This window comes from Plasmodium vivax, chromosome 14, assembly GCF_000002415.2.
Source record: "Plasmodium vivax chromosome 14, whole genome shotgun sequence".
Classification (NCBI taxonomy): domain Eukaryota; phylum Apicomplexa; class Aconoidasida; order Haemosporida; family Plasmodiidae; genus Plasmodium; species Plasmodium vivax.
In genome coordinates, this window is record NC_009919.1 from 2556431 (window position 1) to 2577932 (window position 21502).

Here is a 21502-nt window from a genome sequence, read left to right on the forward strand (position 1 = left end):
CTATCCAAAAAGGAGGTAAAACTGTGGAAGCCAAAATTTGATGAGTAAAAGGGCAAAACTGGTTATGAATGATAGTATCTCATGACGATACGGGAAAAAAAAAAAATACATTCACAATTGTAAGACTTTTTTTTTTCAACATATTTTGTCATGTACATCACACGTATGTTTACGTCGATGCAAAAAATGTGGCATATTCATCTACCTGTTGCGAAGAGTACTTATTTTTATTTTTATCTACGTGCGTACGTACGGCGTGCATACATACTTTCAAAATTGCCAAGTCCTTTTTGTGCGAAAGGAAGTCATCGGAAGGTACGCATGTTGACCGTGCGCGCTTATGCACGTGCATAGATGCATACGCAGGGATACGCAAAAGTGTTTTATCCTGTCACCCACCCCAAGTGGTTTTCATGTAGATACACGCTGACCACATTTTCGACGTTCAATTTGCCGCTTTTATGCAAAGGCAGGCATTTTCGCGTACAAGACGAAAATTTGCGCCATTAGCAAAATTTTCAAATGGTTGCATGCAAAAATAGGCTATCATCATTAAAAACGCGTACACGTACGCGAAATTTCTTCTTCCCGAGTTTTATTCATTTTAAGCATTTCGCAATTTGTTAACCACGTCATGGTGAAGGGGCGAGCCAAAATGTCTTTGCTAAGATTGCATTTTAATTGCATTTTTATGGCCACCCGCGGGACGTCGTAACTGCGCATTTTCGCCGCCTCACCCAATGTTGCGATTACTCATGGGCAGCGGGTCGCCCCTCTTCCGCGGTTTGCATGTGGTGCGCGACGTCCGGCTCGTACCTACGCTACGCAAAAGTGAACAGAAAAAAGTACCCAAAAAAGTACCCAAAAAAGTACCCAAAAAAGTACCCAAAAAAGTACCCAAAAAAGTACCCAAAAAAGTACCCAAAAAGGTACTCGAAAAAGTACCCAAAAAAGTACCCAAAAAAGTACCCAAAAAAGTACCCAAAAAAGTACCCAAAAAAGTACCCAAAAAAGTACCCAAAAAAGTACCCAAAAAAGTACCCAAAAAGGTACTCGAAAAAGTACCCAAAAAAGTACCCAAAAAAGTACCCAAAAAAGTACCCAAAAAAGTACCCAAAAAAGTACCCAAAAAGGTACCCGAAAAAGTACCCCAAAAAAGTACCCCAAAAAAGTACCCCAAAAAAGTACCCCAAAAAAGTACCCCAAAAAAGTACCCCAAAAAAGTACCCCAAAAAAGTACCCAAAAAAGTACCCAAAAAGGTACTCGAAAAAGTACCCAAAAAAGTACCCAAAAAAGTACCCAAAAAAGTACCCAAAAAAGTACCCAAAAAAGTACCCAAAAAAGTACCCAAAAAAGTACCCAAAAAAGTACCCCAAAAAAGTACCCCAAAAAAGTACCCCAAAAAAGTACCCAAAAAAGTACCCCAAAAAAGTACCCCAAAAAAGTACCCCAAAAAAGTACCCAAAAAAGTACCCCAAAAAAGTACCCCAAAAAAGTACCCCAAAAAAAGTACCCCAAAAAAAGTACCCCAAAAAAAGTACCCCAAAATATACACATACGCATCCCACTGGAAGGATGTTCCACGGGCAACACGATTTATTTTCCCCCAATTAGCGCCTACTCCCGGCACAAAAAATATTTTATCGCTCGGTTTGTTTTAGAAAGCAACTTTTACCTTTGCAAATGCTAAAAAGGCAAGGCATTCATGACCGCAATTTTAAGCAGCCCACGTGCCATGTTCTCCTCCATTTCGATTACGCCACATCGAAATTGAAAGTACGTGGAATGAAACGTAAATATTGCCGCCTTCGATGAACTTCGCTTTCGCGCCCCATCAGTGTATGTCAGCCAGGGTGATCCCCCCCCCGTCGGAAGTGGGCCAATTGTAAAGGTACTTTCCGAGGAGCTTCACGCCACATTTGTGGAAACATTACAAATAGGAGTAATCTTCAAAAGTTTGATCGGAACGCGCGCGAAAGTGGCTCCCTTCAACGACAGTTTTAAGAGTGGGCACCTAAACCAAGGCTTCCAAATTCGATGCGGGAAAGTCATCCACATTAACGTGGGATATAATATCAACTGGTTTATCAATTTCAAACACAAAAAAAAGGGGGAGGAGCACACATGTCGATTCAGCTGGTAAAACGTGTGCCGTCATTAAAGCTTTTCACGCGCATGTGTGCAGAGGTGCACCATCGTGGTAACAAACAAATGCCTTACGTTAGAGAAACCCGTAGGTACAAAATTGGCGTTCGCATTGCGCAGTTTAAAGGGGAAAACAAAAAAAGGGTATTAAAATGGGGCCAAAAAAAGGGGATTAAAAAAGGGCCAACAAATGGAGCATTAAAATGGGGCCAACAAACGGATCATTAAAAGGGCGAATAACGCGCAAGTACGTTCCCCAAACTAGTGCCTTCTCCCCTGAAATATCGTTGGAGTTGCCATGGGTTCGTTAAAGAACAAATCAAAACAGTTGTCCTCCTTTAAGGGCGTCGCTCCATTGAGGAAAAAGTCCAACTCTGAGTTTGCATCACTTGGGGCGGCTACATTTTTCCCGCCTGCTTTTCCCCCTTGCGCGCTTTCTGTGAGGTGGCCAAGGTCGTCCGGGCTAGCCGTTCGAAGACGACTTCCGCCGCTTTCTAGAATACCACAGTCATTCTGCTCTGACGTCACCATATTGTCTTGATCACTTTCATCTTCTTTAAAAAAATCATCCACGCAGGATTCCCCCAGTTGGCTCAAAATGGGGTGTTCCTTTCGGCTCTGCTGGATAAATTGGGCAGACAAAACCTCCTCAGCTTCGCCCATCCTTCCATTTTTACCCCTCTCCTTTTCCTTCCTGGAAACTTCCACAATTTTGTTAATGCTTTCAAATTTGCTTTTCCCGAACACTAAGGTGTTACTTTCCCCTTCTGCGAGTAATTCGTCTTTTTGGAAAAATGCGTCGTCGATTATTTGTCCAGAATTAACAGGAAGGGGAGGTGGGTTTTCTCCCTTGTCCTTTCCTCCCACACCAAGTGGGGGGAAATCGCTACAGGTTTGTTCGCACTTGGCAGTAACACATCTTTCGGCCTCACATCCGTTTCTCCTTTTCTTCATTTTGGTGCTTCCCTCATCTATCTGTTCGTTATCGTTATTCGAACCGCTTGACTTTTTAAGGGCCCTCTTGGGGTGATTCCCTGGGGTAGCTATTCTGTTTGACCCCCAGCTGGAGTTCCCCTCCAGCCGTTCCTTACTGCTCTGTCTTAGCTTCTTCCGCCTTTGCAGAAAAAGCAAATCGTTGTTTTCTTGAATTTCCTGTTTAATTTTAAATTTGAGAGAATTCAAGGAATCGATATAGTTAGCCTTCCCCGGGGTGTCCTTACTTTCACCATTTTTTCCTTCTACCTTTTTGCTTATTAAGTGGGTTGCCATTTTATCATCTTGGGGGTTGTAAAAAAGGTCATCCGAAATAGCATTAAATTTGTTAAAGAGGGAGTAGTTTTCTTGGAAATCCAATTCGTTTTCCTGGTTAATCAGATAATTGTTTAGCTTTTTCATTTTTTCTTCCTTTCCCTTTCTGTCACCATTTTGTTTCCTTTGCAAGTTTTTAAATGTGTTTGTTTGTTTTTTTTTTTTTTTTTTTTTTTTGTTGATGCTTTTCTGCGTCTTGGGGTTTAACCGCTGCAGAATGGTCTTTTTGTATTTCTGCGCCAGGTTTCGAATGATGGCGATTCCCTTCTCCAGCTTCTTCTCCATTGTGCCAATTTGTTGCTTTACACCCTCTCGAGTGTTTCGTGCGGCATTTGCTCGCCTTCTTTTTGGGCTGCTATAAAGCTAAGGCTGCGTCAGTTTCTCCCCTTCGCATGAGAAGTTTTGGGGTGGAGCTATCAGTTTGGAAGCGCAACTATCTGTTTTGGGTGGAACTATCCGTTTTGAAGCGCAACTATCCGTTTGTGCATCCGCTCCCCCCTTTTGGATCGCGCTCTTTTCTTTTCTCATCACATTGCGTTATTTTGCTCTTTCGGGGTGTCACCTTTTGCGTTTTCTTTTTTTTTCCGCGCAATTTCTCGCACCTTCCTTTTTGGTGATTTTTTTTTTTTTTTTTTTTTCCAATTTTTCCGTTACATGGCACCCTGAACGCTGAACATTTCGACGCGCCCCCATGCGTAAACGTTTTGCAATTTTTTTTTTTTTTTTTTTTCCCTCCATGGGTAGAATTTTGCCACAAGTGGATCCTCTTCGGATGGCATTTTACACTTCAGTTGTACAATGAGCACCTGTTGCCAGGGAGGCGGGTCACCAGGCGCGTATTTTTTTTTTTGGCGCGCGTCAAGGAAAGAAACGAAACGAAGCGGAACAGAAATGTAGAAAAGTAGTTTTACGGCACGGGCGAGGAGGGGTTCCTTTCTTTCGTTTTATGCGTCCCGTTCTGCCTCTTTCCGTGGACGAATCGATTCTTTCGGCACCCTCCTTGGAATGATTCCCCTCGAAGGAACCACTCCGGCGGATTAAGTTGGCGAAACGTGAGGCAGCATTTGAAAAGGCAAAATGGCATTTTAAGTAAGCGCAAAAGGTGTAGTGACTCCTCCCGCGTTGCCTCCTTTTTGCGCGCATCGACGATGCATTGAGGGGGAGAGGCAGAGAGGGGAGAAGCGGTAAGAAAAGAAGCAGTAAAGAACGAAGCAGTAAAGAACGAAGCAGTAAAGAACGAAGCAGTAAAGAACGAAGCAGTAAAGAACGAAGCAGTAAAGAACGAAGCAGTAAGGGGAGAAAGCAAACGCGAGAGAGTTTGCTCGAAAAGGCGAACACTCACCTGTCAAAACCTTTGCAGAAAAAGCCAGTCGGTGGGCAACATGTTACAACGTGCAAGTTGATCTAACTCGTTGCTCCTGTGTACGTCCCCCCAAGTGATTTTTGTTGCGCCTTTGCAGCCCTGCAGGAAGATGCCTTTTTAATGACTACACCCCATATGTTGGGAGAAAAATTGACGAGGCATATTTGTTTATCAAATTACGCTGCACCGCATTAGGCTGTGTTTCTTCCTTTTTTTTCCTAAGTGGCTCAGTGAACCCCTTTTTTTTGCGTCCTCCCACTCGAAACTACCACCCATGGAGCACTTTCGTAAAGCCAAAAGAGGAAAAACAAAATTGTAGTTGCGTTAACAAGGCAGACATGATCAGCGCACCGAGGGGAGATACACCTTCGCACTGGGTGATCCATATAACCGTTTGGCCACTCTTCCACCACGTCGCTTTTCCTTTTCATGGTTCCTCCTTTCCCCCCCTTTAACAGACAATTTGGTGACGGGAGCCCTATCGGGCGTCGCCGTTGACGCGGTGCTGTACCCCATTGACAGCTTAAAAACGAATATGCAGGCAAAAAAGGCCTTATCATTTTCTGACATAAAGAAGATGTACAGTGGGATTTTTCCAACCCTAGTTGGCACAATTCCAGCGAGCGCTTTCTTTTACTGCTTTTATGAATTATCCAAAAAGTTACTGAAAGGTATGTTTTTTTTTTTTCCCCTCCCCACGCAAAAGTGGCATTGTGTACATGTAAAATTGAATATTAAAAAAAAAAAAAAAAAACAAAAACGTAGCAAAGTTATACCTTTTGTCCATTTGGACGTCCCCCCAATTGTATCCTTTGCACACACACCCATGAGTTGTTGCTTTGGTGAACTGTTCGCGATTTTGAACAAACGGGGGAGACAGTAAAGTGGGAGGATGACCTTTCCGGGGGGAAATTTTATTTTTTTTATTTTTTAATTTTTTTATTTTTTCCCATTATGCGCAGAAAAAAGAGAAAATATCAGCAAAACGAATTTGTACTTAATTTCAACAAGCATGGCGGAGGTTGCAGCGAGTGTCGTGAGGTGAGGCGCAAAAAATGGGAAAAAAATTGGAAAGTACGTCTACTGCCCGGGACAGCCGCTCCCGCCGCTCTCACCGCGACATGAGGAACCTCTTTTTTTCTCTTGACAGGATGCCGTTCGAAATAGTGAAGCAGAAGATGCAGGTGTCTGGAAGCAGCTCCGTGATAAACACCATCTACGAGATCACGCAGCGGGAGGGTCTGCTGTCCTTTTTGGGCAAAAGCTATTTCGTTATTATCGTGCGCGAAATTCCCTTCGACTGCATTCAGTACTTCCTGTGGGAGACCTTAAAGGAAAAGGCCAAGAGAGGTGCAACTGAGGGGAGGCAAACCGCAAAAGGGAGATAAGCCGCATCACAAGCTGCGTACGCGTGTGTTACATGCCATCTCTCCCTTACCCTTCTTCTCTTTACAGACTTTGGCAAATTTTCCAAGAAGTACCCCTCCATAACGTCCGCCATATGCGGCGGACTTGCAGGTTGGCGAAAATGGAAGCGAGGGACAGTGGCGAATGCGCGCTGGACGAATCGTGCTTAACATACGTTCTGCCCATTTAGCGTTACGCATTATGCGCTTCGTCTGTGTAATGGGGGGAGCCCGATTGACACCCCTACCACTTGCACTCCATTCCTTTCAGGCGGAATCGCCGGGTTTTTAACCACCCCCATGGACGTGATAAAGTCTAGGCAAATTATATACGTATGAACTGGAAATTGGCGCCATCGCAAAAATATGTCAATATGTGCGCAGGAGGATGTTCACGTGTGTGTGCTTTTCTATGTGCATTTGCATTTGCGTGTCGCCCCTTTGCCCTGCCCGAACACATTGTTAACCCCCCAAAAAACAAAACTGCTCAGGGAAAATCCTATATAGAAACCGTCACAGAAATAGCGGAAGAAGGATATTTGACATTCTACAAGGGATGCTGCTTTCGGTCAATCTATTTATTTTTTGGGGGGCTCATCTTTTTTGGGTCCCTTAGATTTTTCTCCTTTAAAAAGGAATAGCACATATAAAGAGGGGGTTATACGAAGTTGTACACCGCCCCATCGCGAAATGTCTGCCATGTTGGCAAAATGACGCCACGCTTGATACACCCATTTTAGCACATTTGACCAAATGAGCCATGATTTTTTAAGAAGCGCGCTCTGCATGGGTGTTCCGTTTTGCTTTAATTCTTTTAAAAAGGTGTTTCGCGTTTTCGCCTGCACGTTCATTTTTTTTTTTTTTTTTTTTTTTCTGACTAGCCAAAATTGCACAGTTTAATGTACATGCCGGTAAATCCCCTGTTAACGTGTGAACATGTTTAACCTCTTTGACGCAGTGGACTCTTTCTCATTTAAACTGATTTATTTATCATATTGTTGTTACTTTTGTGTATGGGGTTGCTTAACATTTTGGGTAAACGGGGGGGAGCATTGTTACGGGGTCCCACATTAGCCAATGCGCTCCGTCCATTGAGCAGCTACACCATTACTCAGTTGTGCATTTCTGAGAGGCGAGTGAGCTTCCTCGAGCCCCCTTGAAGGCGCTAAAAAAAAAAAAGAAAGGGACAACATGGCCATCGCTCCACTGGTACGTTTAAGCGGTTGTTTCTCATTCACCCAGTTGAGCAGTCACTTTATACGTTGGCCTTTTACGCTGTTGGGTCATAAGGGTTTCCCTTGTTCTGCCGCTCGATAAGTTCACAATTTGTTTATTTATTTTTTTTTTTTTCTACCCAATTTTTACAACTGTTCGATGTGTGCGTGTGCATATATAAGGAGATATCCCCACGACTTCTTCTTTTTTTTTGTCTTTCCAATAGTGTCATCATTTTGTCGCCGAAAAAGAGAGGTCACACAAAATTGGCAGCATGTGTGTGGGGGTAAACCTACTGTGAAATGAGTAATACCCCAACAGGGTGGAATTTTCAATTGGTGTTTTCCCAAGCGTATGCTTCCATTTTGAGGGAACACTTTTTCGGCAGCAGTATTTAACCAGAAATGTTTATCCAATGTAGATGCCAAAATGTGTTTTCCTTTTTTAGGGGCACAATTGCAAGTACGTGTTTATCTTGAAAGGCGTCGCAAAAGGGCAAGCAGTTGAGAAAAAAAAAAAAAAAAAACATTTCATATCGTGCGATAAGCGCAAAAATTGAAGCAGGCTGTGTAAATGCAGGGCGCCTCATTTTGCTTCTTCCCAGGGGTGTCAGCCAACTTCAGCGTTTAACCCGGGCGCGGGAAAATAATCAGCACCCGAGTATCTCCGCGCATAGGCCAGCAGCATTTCAGATGTCCATACGTCCATTCGCTCATTCGTTCGTATGGCATGTGCCCCCATGCGAGCTGCGCGACCCCGTCCGTTTCCGCGCGAAATGAGAAGAGGACCGGAAAACTCCCCCTGTGAGGCGGCGGAAAGAGTAGCGAATCAAGGGGCAAAAGAGCATCCGAATAAAGGATCATCCATCTTATTAAAATCCAATTAGCCCATTTTCCCTCCCTTTATAACTGCACACATCGTAGCAGCATTGCGAAAAGGCGTTAACGTGTACATTTTAGCCACCTGGGGAGTAAATCTCCTGGCCGAACCACTGCGCGAAGCGTCCAGGTTGTTTTTCCTGCGGAGGGGAATTGTCATGTAGACATTGAGGCGCATAACGGAAAAAAAAAAAAAAAAAAAAAAAAAAGAGATACATATATACGCCTTCACAAGCACAATCGCTTATGCACACATGCGCGTAAAGTATACATATCAGAATTGCCTACCCGCACGGGAGAGCGCGCACATTTTTTTTTTATTTTTAAAGCTGCTAATTGCATTGCGGCACGTTTCGCAAGAGAAAAGTGGGATGGCATGATTAAACGTGAATGATCGGTTGTTCCATAAACGCTTTGAAGATTTGCTAGGTGTGCTTTTGTTTTATTTTTCCATACTTCTCTTCTCTTTTTGCGTCAAAATTGGCGACCTTGCGAGGCCATGCTTGGAAAGTGAGCGACATTCGGGAGTCCCCCCCGCGCGCAGTGAAGCAATCGAGCGGATATACATACAAGCATACATACATACATACATACGTACGTGCATGCATACGCACGTGCGTACATTCGGACGAGGCGCTGAGAGCCCCCCGCAGAGATACTGACCGCGGCGCGCAATGGAGGAAGACTCCTTTAAGAACAGACTGCTGAAGCGCAACATCGACATATGGATAGAGAAGTACCGCCCCGAATACCTAGACGATGTAGTGGGAAACCCCTTCGTCATAAACACCCTCAAGAGCATCATCGTGTCGGGGAATATGCCCAACCTCCTCCTGGCTGTAAGTGCTCCGTCGAGGGTCCACCCAGTCGCTTAAAGCGCAGTAAAGCGCAGTAAAACGGATTGTGGAGTTTCCCCTCCGTCTGCACAACGCCGTTCCGCAGGCTGCCCGTGTCCATTTTTGTCTCAGCACAAAAGGTTGATTGTGAGGTGGCGGCACGTTTGGGGGTGAAATGGCGGCGCGTTTGGGGGTGAAGTGGAGAGCCCGTCCACCCCCGCACCATGACACCCGCGTGGAGCCATTTTGTAAAAATCGTCCACCCATTTTTCTTCCTTTTTTTCTTCCTTTTTTTCTTCCTTTTTTTCTTCCTATTTTTTTCCCCTTTATCCTGCACTGCGTGACCTTCGCAGGGCGCCCCGGGGACTGGGAAGACGACGAGCATCCTCTGCCTGGCGAGCGAAATGCTGGGGGCTCAGGCGAAGAAAGCCGTGCTGGAGCTGAACGCCTCAGACGACAGAGGAATTAACGTAATCAGAGACAGGATAAAAAGTTTCGCAAAGGAAATTATAAGTCTCCCACCAGGAAAACACAAAATTATTATACTAGACGAAGTGGACTCTATGACCACAGCAGCACAGCAGTCATTAAGAAGAATCATGGAGCTCTATTCTGACACCACCAGATTTGCTTTAGCGTGTAATCAATCCGAGAAAATAATTGATGCGCTTCAAAGCAGGTGTGCCATTATCCGGTACTTTAAATTATCGGATGATCAGGTTTTGAAGAGAATTGTAAAAATATGCCAACTGGAAAATATAAAATACACAGACGATGGGTTAGAAACCCTCACCTTTATAGCAGATGGGGACTTACGGAAGGCAGTCAATTGTCTGCAGTCCACTTACGCAGGGTTAGAAGTGATAAACAAAGAAAATGTGCTAAACATCTGTGATATTCCTTCTCCTGAAAGAATTGAGAATTTATTAAAATTTTGCATCAACAGCGAATGGAAAAAGGCACATGACATTGCTTACGACATGATAAGGGAAGGACACACCCCTTTCGATGTGGCTCTCACTTCTTCAAATGTGCTGAGGAGGTACGACCTGGGCTCTGAGGCTGTGCAGATTGAGTTTTTAAAAATTGGCGCCATGGCTTGCAACACCATGGCCAGTGGTCTGGCCAGCGTCATCCAGCTGGATAAGTTGCTCGCCGACTGGTGCATAGCGGCGAAGGCCTTCCGCACCAAGTGCTGAGCGGAAAGGAAAAAAAAAGAAAGGAAAAAAAAAAGAAAGGAAAAGAAAGGAAAAGAATGTGCGCACGCGTCGTTGAGGTTAGAGGGCCCTCGCGCCTTCCACACCAGGTGCGTCATCCTTTTATTGCCATGTTACTCCACTGCGTATTACAATTTTTTTCTTTTTTTTTCTCTTTTTTTTTTTATCACTTTTGGAATCCCCCCCGCGGGTCAGTTCGACGGGAGGGGCGCCCTTCCTCCCCAACCCCTTCATCATACGCCGATGCAAAATTATGAAAAAAATTAACAAGTTTATATTTTGTTTTAATTTAAAAAAAAAAAAAAAGGGGGGCGAATAACGGAACAAATGTGTACAGTGAGGCAGATAGGTTTACATTTTTTATGCCCAGGTGGCATACAAATCTGCGGCTCCGCTGGTGGGGCGGTCGCTTTGGGTGGCCGCTTCTGGGTGGCCGCTTCTGGGAGGCCGCTTCTGGGGGGCCGCTTCTGGGGGGCCGCTTCTGGGGGGCCGCTTCTGGGAGGCCGCTTCTGGGGGGCCGCTTCTGGGAGGCCGCTTCTATGGGAGCCGCTTCTCATGGTAGACAGAGTGACAAAAAAGGAAAGCTTCATGCCGCTTTAACGAGCAGACGCACAAATTGGTCACACGTTAGGGTTGAGGGGAATACAAACATGGGGTCACCACGAAGTTAGGTCAACAGGTTCGTGGCGCACGCGTGCACGTGCACATGCTTGGGCGCGTGGCGCTTAGGCCTTCTGGGGGGCGGCGCTGCCGTGTCGCCTGTTCTGGCGCGCGCCCTCCTGCCTGCCCCGGTGCGCGGAGTTGTCCCCGCTGGGCTTTGCCTTATGCGCGCTGCTACCGTGCGAGCCGCGCACATTTGACCTGCCCCTGTTAGCCCGTTCGCTGTTATTCCTTGCATTATTGGCCCTTCCACTGTTAGCCTTTTCGCTTTTATCTCTTTTGCCGCGCGCGCTGCCGGCCCGCCGGCGCTTCCCCATTACGTACTTGTTGTACACGTAACTTCGCAAGCGCTTTCCATAAATGGGGGGCAGCTTGGACGGGTCGGCCACTTCCGCCTCCGGTTCCTTCCTCAGCTGGTCCTCATATGCCTGTTCAGTGAGCACGAACCCGTTGCTTTTGCTTTTAACATAGTGTTGTTGCGCTCCCCTTTTGCCGTCTTCCCTGCCATTGCTCTTCCCGTTGCGCTGCTGGTTCTGCCTGTCCCTCCTCATGTCGCCGCTTTCCGTACCATTTCGGTTCATCTCATTTCTGTTCACCCCCTTCTTGGTCTTCTTCAAAAAGAGGTTTTTCGACCGGTCCTTGATCAGCTTGTGCGGCACGACGTGCGTGTTAAAGCATTTTATAATTTTGTTGATGGCCCTCTTTTCCTCTTCATTGGAGTTGAAAAACTCCTTCAGCTCCTTGGACTTGAGAGACTGATAGAGGATTTCCTTTTGAATAAAGTGCTTCACCTTTTTGTTGGTGCATTTGTTGAGCATAGACTCTACTCGGTACCTGTACATCTCGACCTTATTCTGTGCTACCGCCTTTTGATTTATGGTGCATATATTTTTGGCGGCTATTTTTTGGAGGGTGTTTTTTTCCGCGGGCTCGTTTTCGTTGATGAAGGAAATGCTGATGCCCTTGTTGTTCAGCCTGCAGGTCCTGCCCACTCGGTGCACGAAGGTCTTCGTGTCTCGGGGCATGTCGAAGTTGACCACGCAGTGCACCCCTTGGAAGTCGAGTCCGCGGTTGTACAGGAAGTCCTTCTCGTCCTCGCCGGAGTCGTCGAGGTTGCTCGGCGAGTCGTCATCATCCAAATCGTCACCGCTGTCATCTTGGTTGGCCGCATCCCCCGTATCGTCTGCGTCCACCGCGTGGTCTGCGTGGTCTGCGTGGCCCGATTTACACTTCCCCCCCGCGGCATTCCTCTCGTACTGCGGGCATATCAAGAAGAAGAGCTTAAAGTTGTTGAACGCGAAAATGACGTTCTGCCGGACCAAAATGGGGTGGCTCGGGTTCAGGATGGAGGAGGGGATGTCAAAGTAGGTTAGGAAAATTTTTATTTTATACGCATCGTGGATGGTCGAGGTAAAAATGATCGATTTGTGCAAAATTAGTTTATCATTTATGAGGTTGTACAGGTATATATATTTCGTCGTTTCATCTGGGTACACGTAGTAAAATGATTTCCCCCTGAACTGTTGATTTGTGGGCGGTTTGCTCATTTGGGGGGGCCCAGAAGGATCACCCTGCTTGTCGCTTCCAACAGGTGGACTGCCACACTCCTTGGTGGAGGAACCCTTCTTATGGAGACCATCCAGATGATCTACACTGCTGGAGGTGCGACTAGAAGGAGGTCCATTCTTCTCCAATTCGGCTCTTAAAAAAACCGGCTTATGCAAAAATAGTTTCGTTTTTTCTACAATGCTTTCCTTCAGAGTAGCAGATGCCATCACAATTTGATATTTCTGGGAATAATTTTTCGGAAAATGGTAGCTAGCCAAAAGATTCATCCACTTTAGAAACCCTTTGGTATGCAAAATGTCCGCTTCATCTACAACCAGAATTTTTAAATTGGATAGTATGTCTAGGTTTGATCTCTTCTTGCACTCTACCGTGTGGCTGTACAAATGCCTTGGGGTAGTCACTAGAACAGTTGGATGATCGCAAAGGGTTCTATTCAAATTATGATTGAATGAGAGGATATGCTTCAGGTAGGAGCATAACGTCTGGGCCACTTGGTAAATCTGTAGGCATAGTTCTTCTGTAGGGGCAAGAATTATTCCTTTGTAGAAAAATTTCAGGGACTCCTTTTCGTTTATGTTTGCCTTTATTATATTTTGCACCAGTGGGATGAGGTAGGCCATGGTTTTGCCTGACCCTGTTTTGGAGCTTATGATGACGTCTCTCCCCTGGAGGATATGCGGGATGGCTGCCTTTTGTATTTTCGTTGGGTGCCTGAACTTGAAGAGGTACAGAATTGCCTTCCTCAGCCTCACGTCCAGCAGGATGTTTTCAAAGTCGAGGAAGTCGTGCCCCTTCTCGAGGTGGTCCTCCCGCCCATCGGCGCGCCCAGCAGGGGTTAGCTCAGTCTCCGCTTCCACATCCACGTGATCGCCCTGCGTTTGCTCCGCTTCAACCTCCACGTGATCGCCCTGCGTTTGCTCCGCTTCAACCTCCACGTGATCGCCCTGCGTTTGCTCCGCTTCCACCTCCACGTGATGGCCCTGTGTTTGCTCCGTTTCGACTTCCATTTTGTTATCGCTCTTCTGCTCCGCTTCCACCTCCACGTTCTGATGGCCCTCCTTCTGCTCCTCCCTTTCTATCTCCATTTTGGGCCTTCCCCCCTTCCTGCAGAATAACTTCGTACCTGCCGCGACCTCGTTAACCCTGCGCGCGCCCTTCGGCTTTACCAGGACGGGGAAGAAGAACAACAATGGGAAGGGTCCAGATCGCCCCTCGGAACGCACGTTCGTAGGAGGACAAATAAGTACGTATTATATATACATATAGGTAACGTTCATTCGACCCTTTTTTCAGCCCCTTTGGTGGTAGCGTGTTACCCTCGTGGGGCTCTTCGCATGGCTGATGGAGTGGGAACGAGCGACTTTTCCCCCTTCGTTGCAGCTGAAGCTTCTCTGAATGAGTTTTTTTTTTTTTTTTTCCCTTTTATTTTTTCCACTTCGCTTTAGCTTTTCCTTCCGTTCACGTTTTGGTTTTTCCTTTCCTTTTTTTTTTTTTTCCCACTTGTATGTCAACCTACATTGGTGCGCTCGGGAGAGGACCCTCCGCGAGTCGTCCGCCGAAGCAGCGTTAAACTGGGGCGGGCCACAAACGGCGAAGCGCAAACCGGTTTGCAGCTTTGGCCGGGAAATAAAAATGACCCCGCGTCAATGTTTATTTTTTTTGCCACATAGAATAACTCGCATGCCGCGTGCGCTGCGCTGCTATTACTTTGCTTCTTTCCCCCTGCAAAGTGTTAACGCGACTCTTCTCCTTGTTTGCTCGTAACGCGGCAGGCCTCACGCAGTTATACGTACATATGGGTAAGCATACGCCACATATTATTTTGCGTCCATATGCGAGTGCCAGCCGCGCGAGCGACCGTACTTAGGCAACCCCACAGAGGGAAAAAAAAAAAACAAGCGACGTTCACGTGAACGAGAGCAAAGAGGAACTTTTTTATTTTCCCACAACGTTGGTGGGGACCCACGCGCGATTTTGCTTCATTACCGTTTGGGATGTTCAGCTTTGCGGCACTGCTGCCATTTTTTGCAATTTTTTTGAATTTTTTTCCATTTTTTTGCAATTTTTTCCAATTTTTCCCATTTGAGCGGCATTACATGTTACTTGCGACTCCCGTGGGCAGCTCCCCCTACGTGACGAAGCCAAATGAGCTAATTAACGGGATAGCAACTCCTTGGCAACAAAATAAAAGGGAGTACTTCATCTCTGTTAAGACATTGAAGGCGGCCCATAAAGAGCAAGCTCTGCGCGAGTAGCCAAACGTCCATTTTTTTTTTTTTTCTCCCCCACGTCGCATAAATTTCCCCACTGGTTCACCCCCCGTTGGTTGCCGCTGAAGAGGTATACACAGATATTGTACCACGTGGGAGAGCGAAGATTCCCGCAGGTGTAAACAGGCATAGATAAAAGGGAAATTTCCACACGAGGACCATATCTGCGTAGGAGATTTACCACAAGTACGCTTCGAAAATGATGTAAATGTATGCGTGTAATCCCACGGGCCAATTGTGTACATTTTTTTTTTTTTTTTTTTTTTTTGGCGAGTGCTGAATTTTCCCCGCCCATGGCATATTGCATACGTACATGTGAGCACACTGTTGGTGCAAATTTACTCTCGAGCGTTTGCAAAATTGACTGTTCACTTGGGTCACTTTAATGCGCGTCACTTTGCTTCAATTCGCTTCGCTTCCCTTCCCTTCACCTCGCTTCTTTTTTTTTTGCCACTCGCGAAAATGTGAAACCCCCTTTTTGTGGTATAAGTCATGTGGGACTTTACCAAAACGATATGCACATGTTTCCATGGGGCGCGCTTTGTTCCTGCGCCGTGTGTTATGACCCCTGCGTTGGCACCGTACGAGTGCCCAGCTTTCCCCTTCGCATAACCACCTTTTTAAAGCGCACCAACCATTTGACAGAAAATGCAAAAAGGGGAAACGTTGTTTTATGCTTTTCTTCTTTTAATCCCCATCGTAGGCACGTGGATATACCTAAGAATTGTGGAAAAAAAAAAAAAAAAAAAAAGGGACTCTTTAGGAGAGGATGCCATAGCAAGTGCACACAGGGGAGACCAAAAGAAGTGTCCTTCTGTGGCAGATCAGCATAAAAATCTGTCAAGAAGAAAAATCAGCAGCGTGGAGGACCCTGCGTCTTTTTGTTTTCATCAACACGTCAACAGGTTGGGTGCTACTTTACAGGGCGATGAAATGGGAGCTGAGAGCATCCAGTGTGTAGAGAAGGACGCCGCTTTAGGCGGGTATGCGGAGAACAACGTGGGGGGTAATTTACCCACTGGGGAGTCCAATGCGAAACGGGAATGGCTAGCCGAAGGGTGCGGTGAGGTTACCTCAGGGGAGAAGTGCCAGATGGGTGTATCCCCAATAGGAGGTGCCCCAACGGGGGAGGGGTCCCTGGAGCGAATTTGCCAGGACAGCGAAAGGGAGAAGCTCGACGCGGGAGGCGCAGCGGAGGGTGAAACGAGCCGCGCGAGGGGTAGCGAAAGCACCATGGAAAGCCTCCCCGGCATCAGTTATGTGAAGGCGCAGACGGGGGAGCAAGCCAACGATGGCGATAGAGAAAAAAAGGGGGAGCCAGACGAAGCAAACTCAAACGAGGGGGAAGCAGACAAAGGAAGTGCGAACGAGGGGGAAGCAGGCGAAGTAAGTGCGGACGAGGGGGAAGCAGACGAAGGAAGTGCTAACGAGGGGGAGAAAAAACCTAACCGCTCCTTCGCGAAGCAGCCAAACAGCAGGACAAAGAGAGAGGAGCTGAAGGAACAGCCGGATAAAGAAGACACGAATGGCCATGTGAGAAATTACTACAGTGACAACTGTATAGGTAAAGAGGATTACCAGAATTCCAGTTCGCACCTGAGCTCGTCGGTGGAGGATGAGGACTCCGAGGAGATGAGCTCCAACGAGGGCGACTCGGATGATGGGAGTGAGGGCTTTGCCGACGGGAGGAGTTCCTCCGTCCTCAGCGAGGACTACGACGAGGAGGAGGAGGATGACGAAGATGGCGAAGAGGAGGATGACGAGGATGGCGAAGATGGCGAAGAGGAGGATGACGAGGATGGCGAAGATGATGAAGATGGCAACTGCGTGGGTGGCCAGAACACAGAGGAGATAAAGGGCCAGGGAAATGAGTTCTTCAAAAAGGGAGACTACAGGCAGGCCATCTTTTACTACAATAAGGCCTTAAAAAAATGCAAAGAGAAAGGTACCAAATCTGTTTTATATTCCAATCGGGCAGCTTGCTACTCTCATTTAGGGAACTGGAATCAGGTGGTCGAAGACTGCAATAAGTCTCTCCACTATAATGAGAGTTTTGTGAAATCTTACATCCGTAGGAGCAATGCATATGAACAGCTCGAAAAATATAATGACGCGTCAAACGATTTGAATAAAGCCATATCTTTGGATGCCTCCTTGCTGGCAAACTACGAAATGAAGCAGAAAAAATTAAAGTACCTCGCTGAACAGCAGTTAAATAAGGAGAAGGAAGAAATGGTGGGGAAATTAAAAGACTTTGGCAATTTGCTACTTGGGAAAGTGGGACTATCCCTGGACAATTTTGAGGTGCAAAAGAATCCCAACAATGATGGCTCCTTTAACATTCAATTTAAGCAGAATAAGTAGACTGCACTGGGGGCGAGTCTCTCCTTTCCGCGTTCGGCCGCTCCGTTTGTGCACGGTTGGGCGTTTACAGCTCTTCCGTTGTTTGTTTTGTGTTGTGCCGCTGTTTGCGCAGTTTTGCCCATTTTGCGTATTTTATATTTTTTTTTTGGGGGAGGGTGCCATTTTTTACTCCTCCACAAGGCAACAGGGCAACATGGCAACACAGCAACGTAGCGGCGAAGCTTGTGGCATTTTTCTCTTTTTGCCCGCCCCCTCTCCACGTGATGACCAATTAGCCACCCCCCGTCTCGTACGTCTGCACGTACGTAATCGTAACGGAGAGAGAAAAAAAAAAACAAACAAACCACTTTTTTTTTCTTTTTTTTTCTTTTTTTTTCTTTTTTTTTCGTCACGCCTTTTTTTTTTTTTACCTGAACAAAATAGCCAATCTTAAAAACTATTTTTGTAGTGATAAAAAAAAAAAAAAAAAAAATTAAAAAAACATACACATGCGGTAGGCACATCGCGTTGGAGTTTTTTTTTGAGGGGCTACTCAAATGAACAGAAAAAAATCATTTCGTTCACGGGTATTATACAAAAGGTCACAAAAGTACAAGAAAAAAAACAGATGGAAGTTAATTGGGGTGTCACACAAAAGGGATAACACACATGCACAACCTGAACAAAAGCAAATGATGTTGCGGGCGCGGGGGCGTCGGCGTTTCACAAAAAAAAGGGGGGCCCCAAGCGTCAGAGGGTGCACACGTAGGCGACGTGAAGGATGTACCACTGCGCCTGCCTGCGCACTTCCCCGCTGTCCCTTCCAATTTACAAATCAGCCATTTTAAGGGGCCCCTTTTCCGCTCCTTCCACTTGAGGGGGAAACAAATCCCGCGAGGGGCACTAAAAGGTGTGACGACGATGACACGTACAAATACGAAAAAAAAAAAAAAAAAAATCACCTGAAATGTGTCAGAGTGGGACAACGGATGACTCTTCCCTGCGCGTAGCACTAATGAGAGAGAAGCGCTTCATTTCTGCGAGTGGCGTATCCAACAGCGTAACGTTATTTCCTCTTTTTTTCTTTCTTTCTTTCTTTTTTTCTTTTTCTTTTGGCCCCCCTAGGAGTACACCTCCACGAGGTGGTTCAGCACCTGCTTGACGCTGAACCCATCGATGGCATCAAAATCTAGGTCGCTAACCGACTTCTGTTTCATCGCATGGGTAATAAACGGAGGAGTAATTCTCGTAAAACCAATGCCACTTCTGCAGAACTTGCACTGCTTCTCCGGAGGGAAGGCCAAATCTCGGTTAAGGAATTGAATCTTGCTTTCTCTCTTACCATCTGTAAGTTCCGGTTGCCCTCCCCGCACTTGGGTCTCCTGAACTATCGATTCGTACATAGATCGCAAGGTAACCGCGTTGTGTATTCTCCACAGGAAGATGACAAATGATTCGGCTGAGTGGATGTTGCAAAATCCGTAGTAACATGACTCTTGCGCGGTGACAAAGTGCTGTATGCAACTTTCGCAATTTAAATAATTTCTTGTGTAGTTTGTTAAAGCGCTCATGTAGAAATGGTATCTTTCTTTATCCCGCATGAGGCAGTGCACCGATATTTTGTGGAAGAGCAGCCAGTAGGAGCAGAGGACGGAGTTCTCTTCGCACACTTTGAATTTGGGCTCGCTCCAGGGGGTGCTACCCACGTCGGGAGGGATGACCTCCATCCCGGAGGCGCTTCCAACTGGGGTGATTCCCCCCATACTTGAGGCAGTTCCAACTGGGGCGCTGCCCCCCATCCCGGCAAGCTCATCCACCACCTTGGACCACTGCTCATACCTGAGTGGGTACCTCTGCGCGGCGAGTCTCTCCCGAAGGTCGCCCAGCCACTTGGCCAGCTCAGGGTACATATCCGAAACGATCTTTGCCATAACTAGAAAAGGCTCCACCGTAGATTTCTCTACATCTAACCCCAACGAAACATTTCTCCTCAAAGTGAACAGCATGCCCCTCACAATGTCGTGCTTAAGGTCATCCTTCGTAAAGGTCTTCCCCTTCCACCTTTCCACAGCCATTCGATTTGCATTAGCCCCTCCTTTCCCGGTCGTTCCTCCTATGGCTCCATTGGTGGTAGCTATAAACATGGCATATTCAGGGGACTCTTCTACTGGAGGTACATCTGCGTAACAGGACTTCAAATCTATGTGATTAAAATTTACATTTTTACACAAATGCGTCTGCATCATTCTTTGGAATTGTGGAAGGTTATTCACTCTGTCCACTTCCCTATAGGCTAGCAGCAACTCCTTATTGTACTTTCTGTTTGCCATCTCTGTTTCTGGGGCTATGTACTTATAGTCTGTGTTTTTACCCTCCATGTAATCGTAAACCGGGTGGAGGAGCCGGAAGGTGGGGAAATAACGCACCTTGAAAAATCTGCAATAGGGCACGAACAGGGGGCAGGAGCAGTCAAACACAAAGAGAGAGACGTTACTTTCATAATTTGATATTTCTTCCTCCAATTTGTTCCACACATCAATGTATCGATTGCATGCTGGGCAGTAGTAGTTTTTTATGTTTATTAGCATGACATCTCCGTGCTTTGCGTTTTCTATGGTGTCCCAGAATTTGCTCAGCGTTTCCTCTGCGCCTTTACACACATCTACGCTTCGCGCGCAGGGCACGTTGGCCAGGATGATGTACACCGGGAGAAGCGGGAGCAGCGGGAGAAGCGGGAGCAGCAGGAGCAGCACTCTCAGCAGCCCCCTGCACAGTGCCACCATCGTTCGCGGGGGGGGAGGTGAACCGGGGAAGAGGTGCGACGGTATCGCGGCGAGAAGGCCACTTCACAGCGACAGCTTGGTGCCTCGCCACCGGGTCAGCTAACTCTAACTTGGGGATCTTCGACGTAGGCCTGGATATTCTTGCGGGGGGCGCATTTCATTTTGGGGGGGGGGAGGAAGCAACACAAGCGCGGAAGCGGTGCCAGCTCGTTGTCCTCCTTTTGCGGCTTGGCTCCCCCGTCTGGTGCCAAGTGGGTACGAAACGGGGGAACCAAAGTGGTGGGGCGAATTAAGACACAAATTGGCGCACAAATGGGGGGGAAGCGGATGAACAGCTGGACGCGCGCAGGGCGCACTTATCAGACTGCACGAGCAGGGAGCACTTATCTGGCTACGCGTGTTGGACGCACTTATCTCGCTACGCGCGCTGAACCCACGAGGGAGTGCCGCCCCCCCTCAGGATGGCAAAAAACACCAACTAGTTCAAACCGGTTCGGCGCAGAAAGGTGCCAATCAGCAACATCACCACGTGGGAAGTGCCTTACAGGGATGAAAAAAAAAAAAAAAAAAAGGGAGCACCTCGCTCAAGTGGGGACTCTTTCGACAGGCATAAAAGCAGGAAGGGTCTCCAGCCGTCCGCAAGAACGGCTACGCATCAAAAGTACTCGAGCGGGGAGCATACCCATATGCACATAAACGTACGTGTAGGCCCATACAAATTCACGCATACGTTTAGCGAGGTATAGCAGGGCAGCTGACCTTCACCCAGTTGTTATGTGGGGAGGAAATTAACAAAAAAAAAAAAAAAAAAAAAAAAAAGGGGTACCCCCCTGTTAACAATACTGTTTAGTTGTTTTATTGTTTGCTTCTTTTTCTAAGAGTTGGTGAAGTTAACTCCGGAGTGGTAAAAACGGCACAAAATGATGAGCAGTTTTTTGGTGAGTAGTCGGCATGTTACGAAGAAGGAGCTTTGCTTCTCCATGTCCCTTAACGACAACAAAAAATTGATTAAAAAAAAGAAAAAAAAAAATCGCAGCTAAAGTAGGCATACCCGTTTTGCAAGAAGTCCCATTTATGCGGCGCGGACGATTGCTACACGGATGGTTTGGCAAACGCAGATTGTGGCGGGGCGCGGACGGTGAAGGGAAAAAAAAAAAAAAAAAAAAAAAGTAGTTCCCTACTTGCTGAGATGGCAAAGAAGCACGCATAGAAAAGCGGAGCGCGCCTTGAGGAGCATGAAGTTACGCGCGTGCTGCTACATACATATGGTAGGCATAAGTGAACCTAACTTGCTTCTCCCTGCGTGGGTACACGAGGCATATACGCTGGCGTGAGTCCCCACCACCGGTGTCACTCTTCTTGCTGATTCGTTTGCGCATCCGGTGAACCCTTCGCAGGACGGAGGCGAAAACGCGTGAGGTAACTACGCCGTTAGATTTGTTTCCCCCCACATGGGGATTGCCTACTGGGAGGAGATACAACCGGTTTGTAGATTGCGCCAATTTGAA

The 21502-nt window shown here is 46.8% G+C and overlaps 6 protein-coding genes across 6 annotated transcripts, besides 18 other annotated features; 3 read left to right on the plus strand and 3 right to left on the minus strand.

Annotated features, from left to right (window-relative positions):
- Window positions 1–2205: 2205 nt before the first annotated feature.
- On the minus strand, window positions 2206–4145 carry PVX_100975 (hypothetical protein, conserved). Its single transcript, XM_001613891.1, has one exon. It carries the CDS (start codon window positions 3737–3739, stop codon window positions 2408–2410), a length of 1332 nt encoding a protein of 443 aa, XP_001613941.1. The 5' UTR covers window positions 3740–4145; the 3' UTR covers window positions 2206–2407.
- Window positions 3602–3633: a microsatellite.
- Window positions 4074–4094: a microsatellite.
- Window positions 4146–4166: 21 nt separating the features above from the next.
- Window positions 4167–4186: a microsatellite.
- A 36-nt stretch (window positions 4187–4222) lies between these two features.
- On the plus strand, window positions 4223–6864 carry PVX_100980 (mitochondrial carrier protein, putative; the record flags this gene model as incomplete). Its single annotated transcript, XM_001613892.1, has 7 exons — window positions 4223–5104; window positions 5276–5488; window positions 5780–5858; window positions 5968–6167; window positions 6273–6335; window positions 6495–6556; window positions 6715–6864. The coding sequence occupies exons 1-7, from the start codon at window positions 5092–5094 to the stop codon at window positions 6862–6864; spliced, it is 780 nt and encodes a 259-aa protein (XP_001613942.1). The 5' UTR covers window positions 4223–5091.
- Window positions 5556–5579: a microsatellite.
- Window positions 6865–7075: 211 nt separating the features above from the next.
- Window positions 7076–7098: a microsatellite.
- A 1403-nt stretch (window positions 7099–8501) lies between these two features.
- Window positions 8502–8527: a microsatellite.
- Window positions 8528–8659: 132 nt separating this feature from the next.
- PVX_100985 (replication factor C subunit 4, putative) lies at window positions 8660–10351 on the plus strand (the record flags this gene model as incomplete). The annotated part of the gene is made up of 2 exons (XM_001613893.1): window positions 8660–9155; window positions 9506–10351. Exons 1-2 carry the CDS (start codon window positions 8991–8993, stop codon window positions 10349–10351), a joined length of 1011 nt encoding a protein of 336 aa, XP_001613943.1. The 5' UTR covers window positions 8660–8990.
- Window positions 8879–8942: a microsatellite.
- Window positions 10352–10356: 5 nt separating the features above from the next.
- Window positions 10357–10410: a microsatellite.
- Window positions 10411–10505: 95 nt separating this feature from the next.
- Window positions 10506–10536: a microsatellite.
- Window positions 10537–11094: 558 nt separating this feature from the next.
- PVX_100990 (DEAD/DEAH box helicase, putative) lies at window positions 11095–13683 on the minus strand (the record flags this gene model as incomplete). The annotated part of the gene is made up of 1 exon (XM_001613894.1): window positions 11095–13683. One exon carries the CDS (start codon window positions 13681–13683, stop codon window positions 11095–11097), a length of 2589 nt encoding a protein of 862 aa, XP_001613944.1.
- A 317-nt stretch (window positions 13684–14000) lies between these two features.
- Window positions 14001–14031: a microsatellite.
- A 1083-nt stretch (window positions 14032–15114) lies between these two features.
- Window positions 15115–15138: a microsatellite.
- A 120-nt stretch (window positions 15139–15258) lies between these two features.
- Window positions 15259–15309: a microsatellite.
- Window positions 15310–15516: 207 nt separating this feature from the next.
- On the plus strand, window positions 15517–17232 carry PVX_100995 (TPR Domain containing protein; the record flags this gene model as incomplete). The annotated part of the gene is made up of 1 exon (XM_001613895.1): window positions 15517–17232. One exon carries the CDS (start codon window positions 15517–15519, stop codon window positions 17230–17232), a length of 1716 nt encoding a protein of 571 aa, XP_001613945.1.
- Window positions 15601–15621: a microsatellite.
- A 349-nt stretch (window positions 17233–17581) lies between the features above and the next one.
- Window positions 17582–17620: a microsatellite.
- A 66-nt stretch (window positions 17621–17686) lies between these two features.
- Window positions 17687–17715: a microsatellite.
- A 572-nt stretch (window positions 17716–18287) lies between these two features.
- Window positions 18288–18320: a microsatellite.
- PVX_101000 (hypothetical protein, conserved) lies at window positions 18321–19994 on the minus strand (the record flags this gene model as incomplete). Its single annotated transcript, XM_001613896.1, has 1 exon — window positions 18321–19994. The coding sequence occupies one exon, from the start codon at window positions 19992–19994 to the stop codon at window positions 18333–18335; it is 1662 nt and encodes a 553-aa protein (XP_001613946.1). The 3' UTR covers window positions 18321–18332.
- Window positions 19995–20789: 795 nt separating this feature from the next.
- Window positions 20790–20815: a microsatellite.
- Window positions 20816–21142: 327 nt separating this feature from the next.
- Window positions 21143–21165: a microsatellite.
- The last annotated feature ends 337 nt before the right edge of the window (window positions 21166–21502 follow it).

Coding starts and splice junctions, on each gene's coding strand:
- PVX_100975 (XM_001613891.1), bottom strand. CDS start 3,739: ATGGAGAAGAAGCTGGAGAAGGGAATCGCCATCATTCGAAACCTGGCG.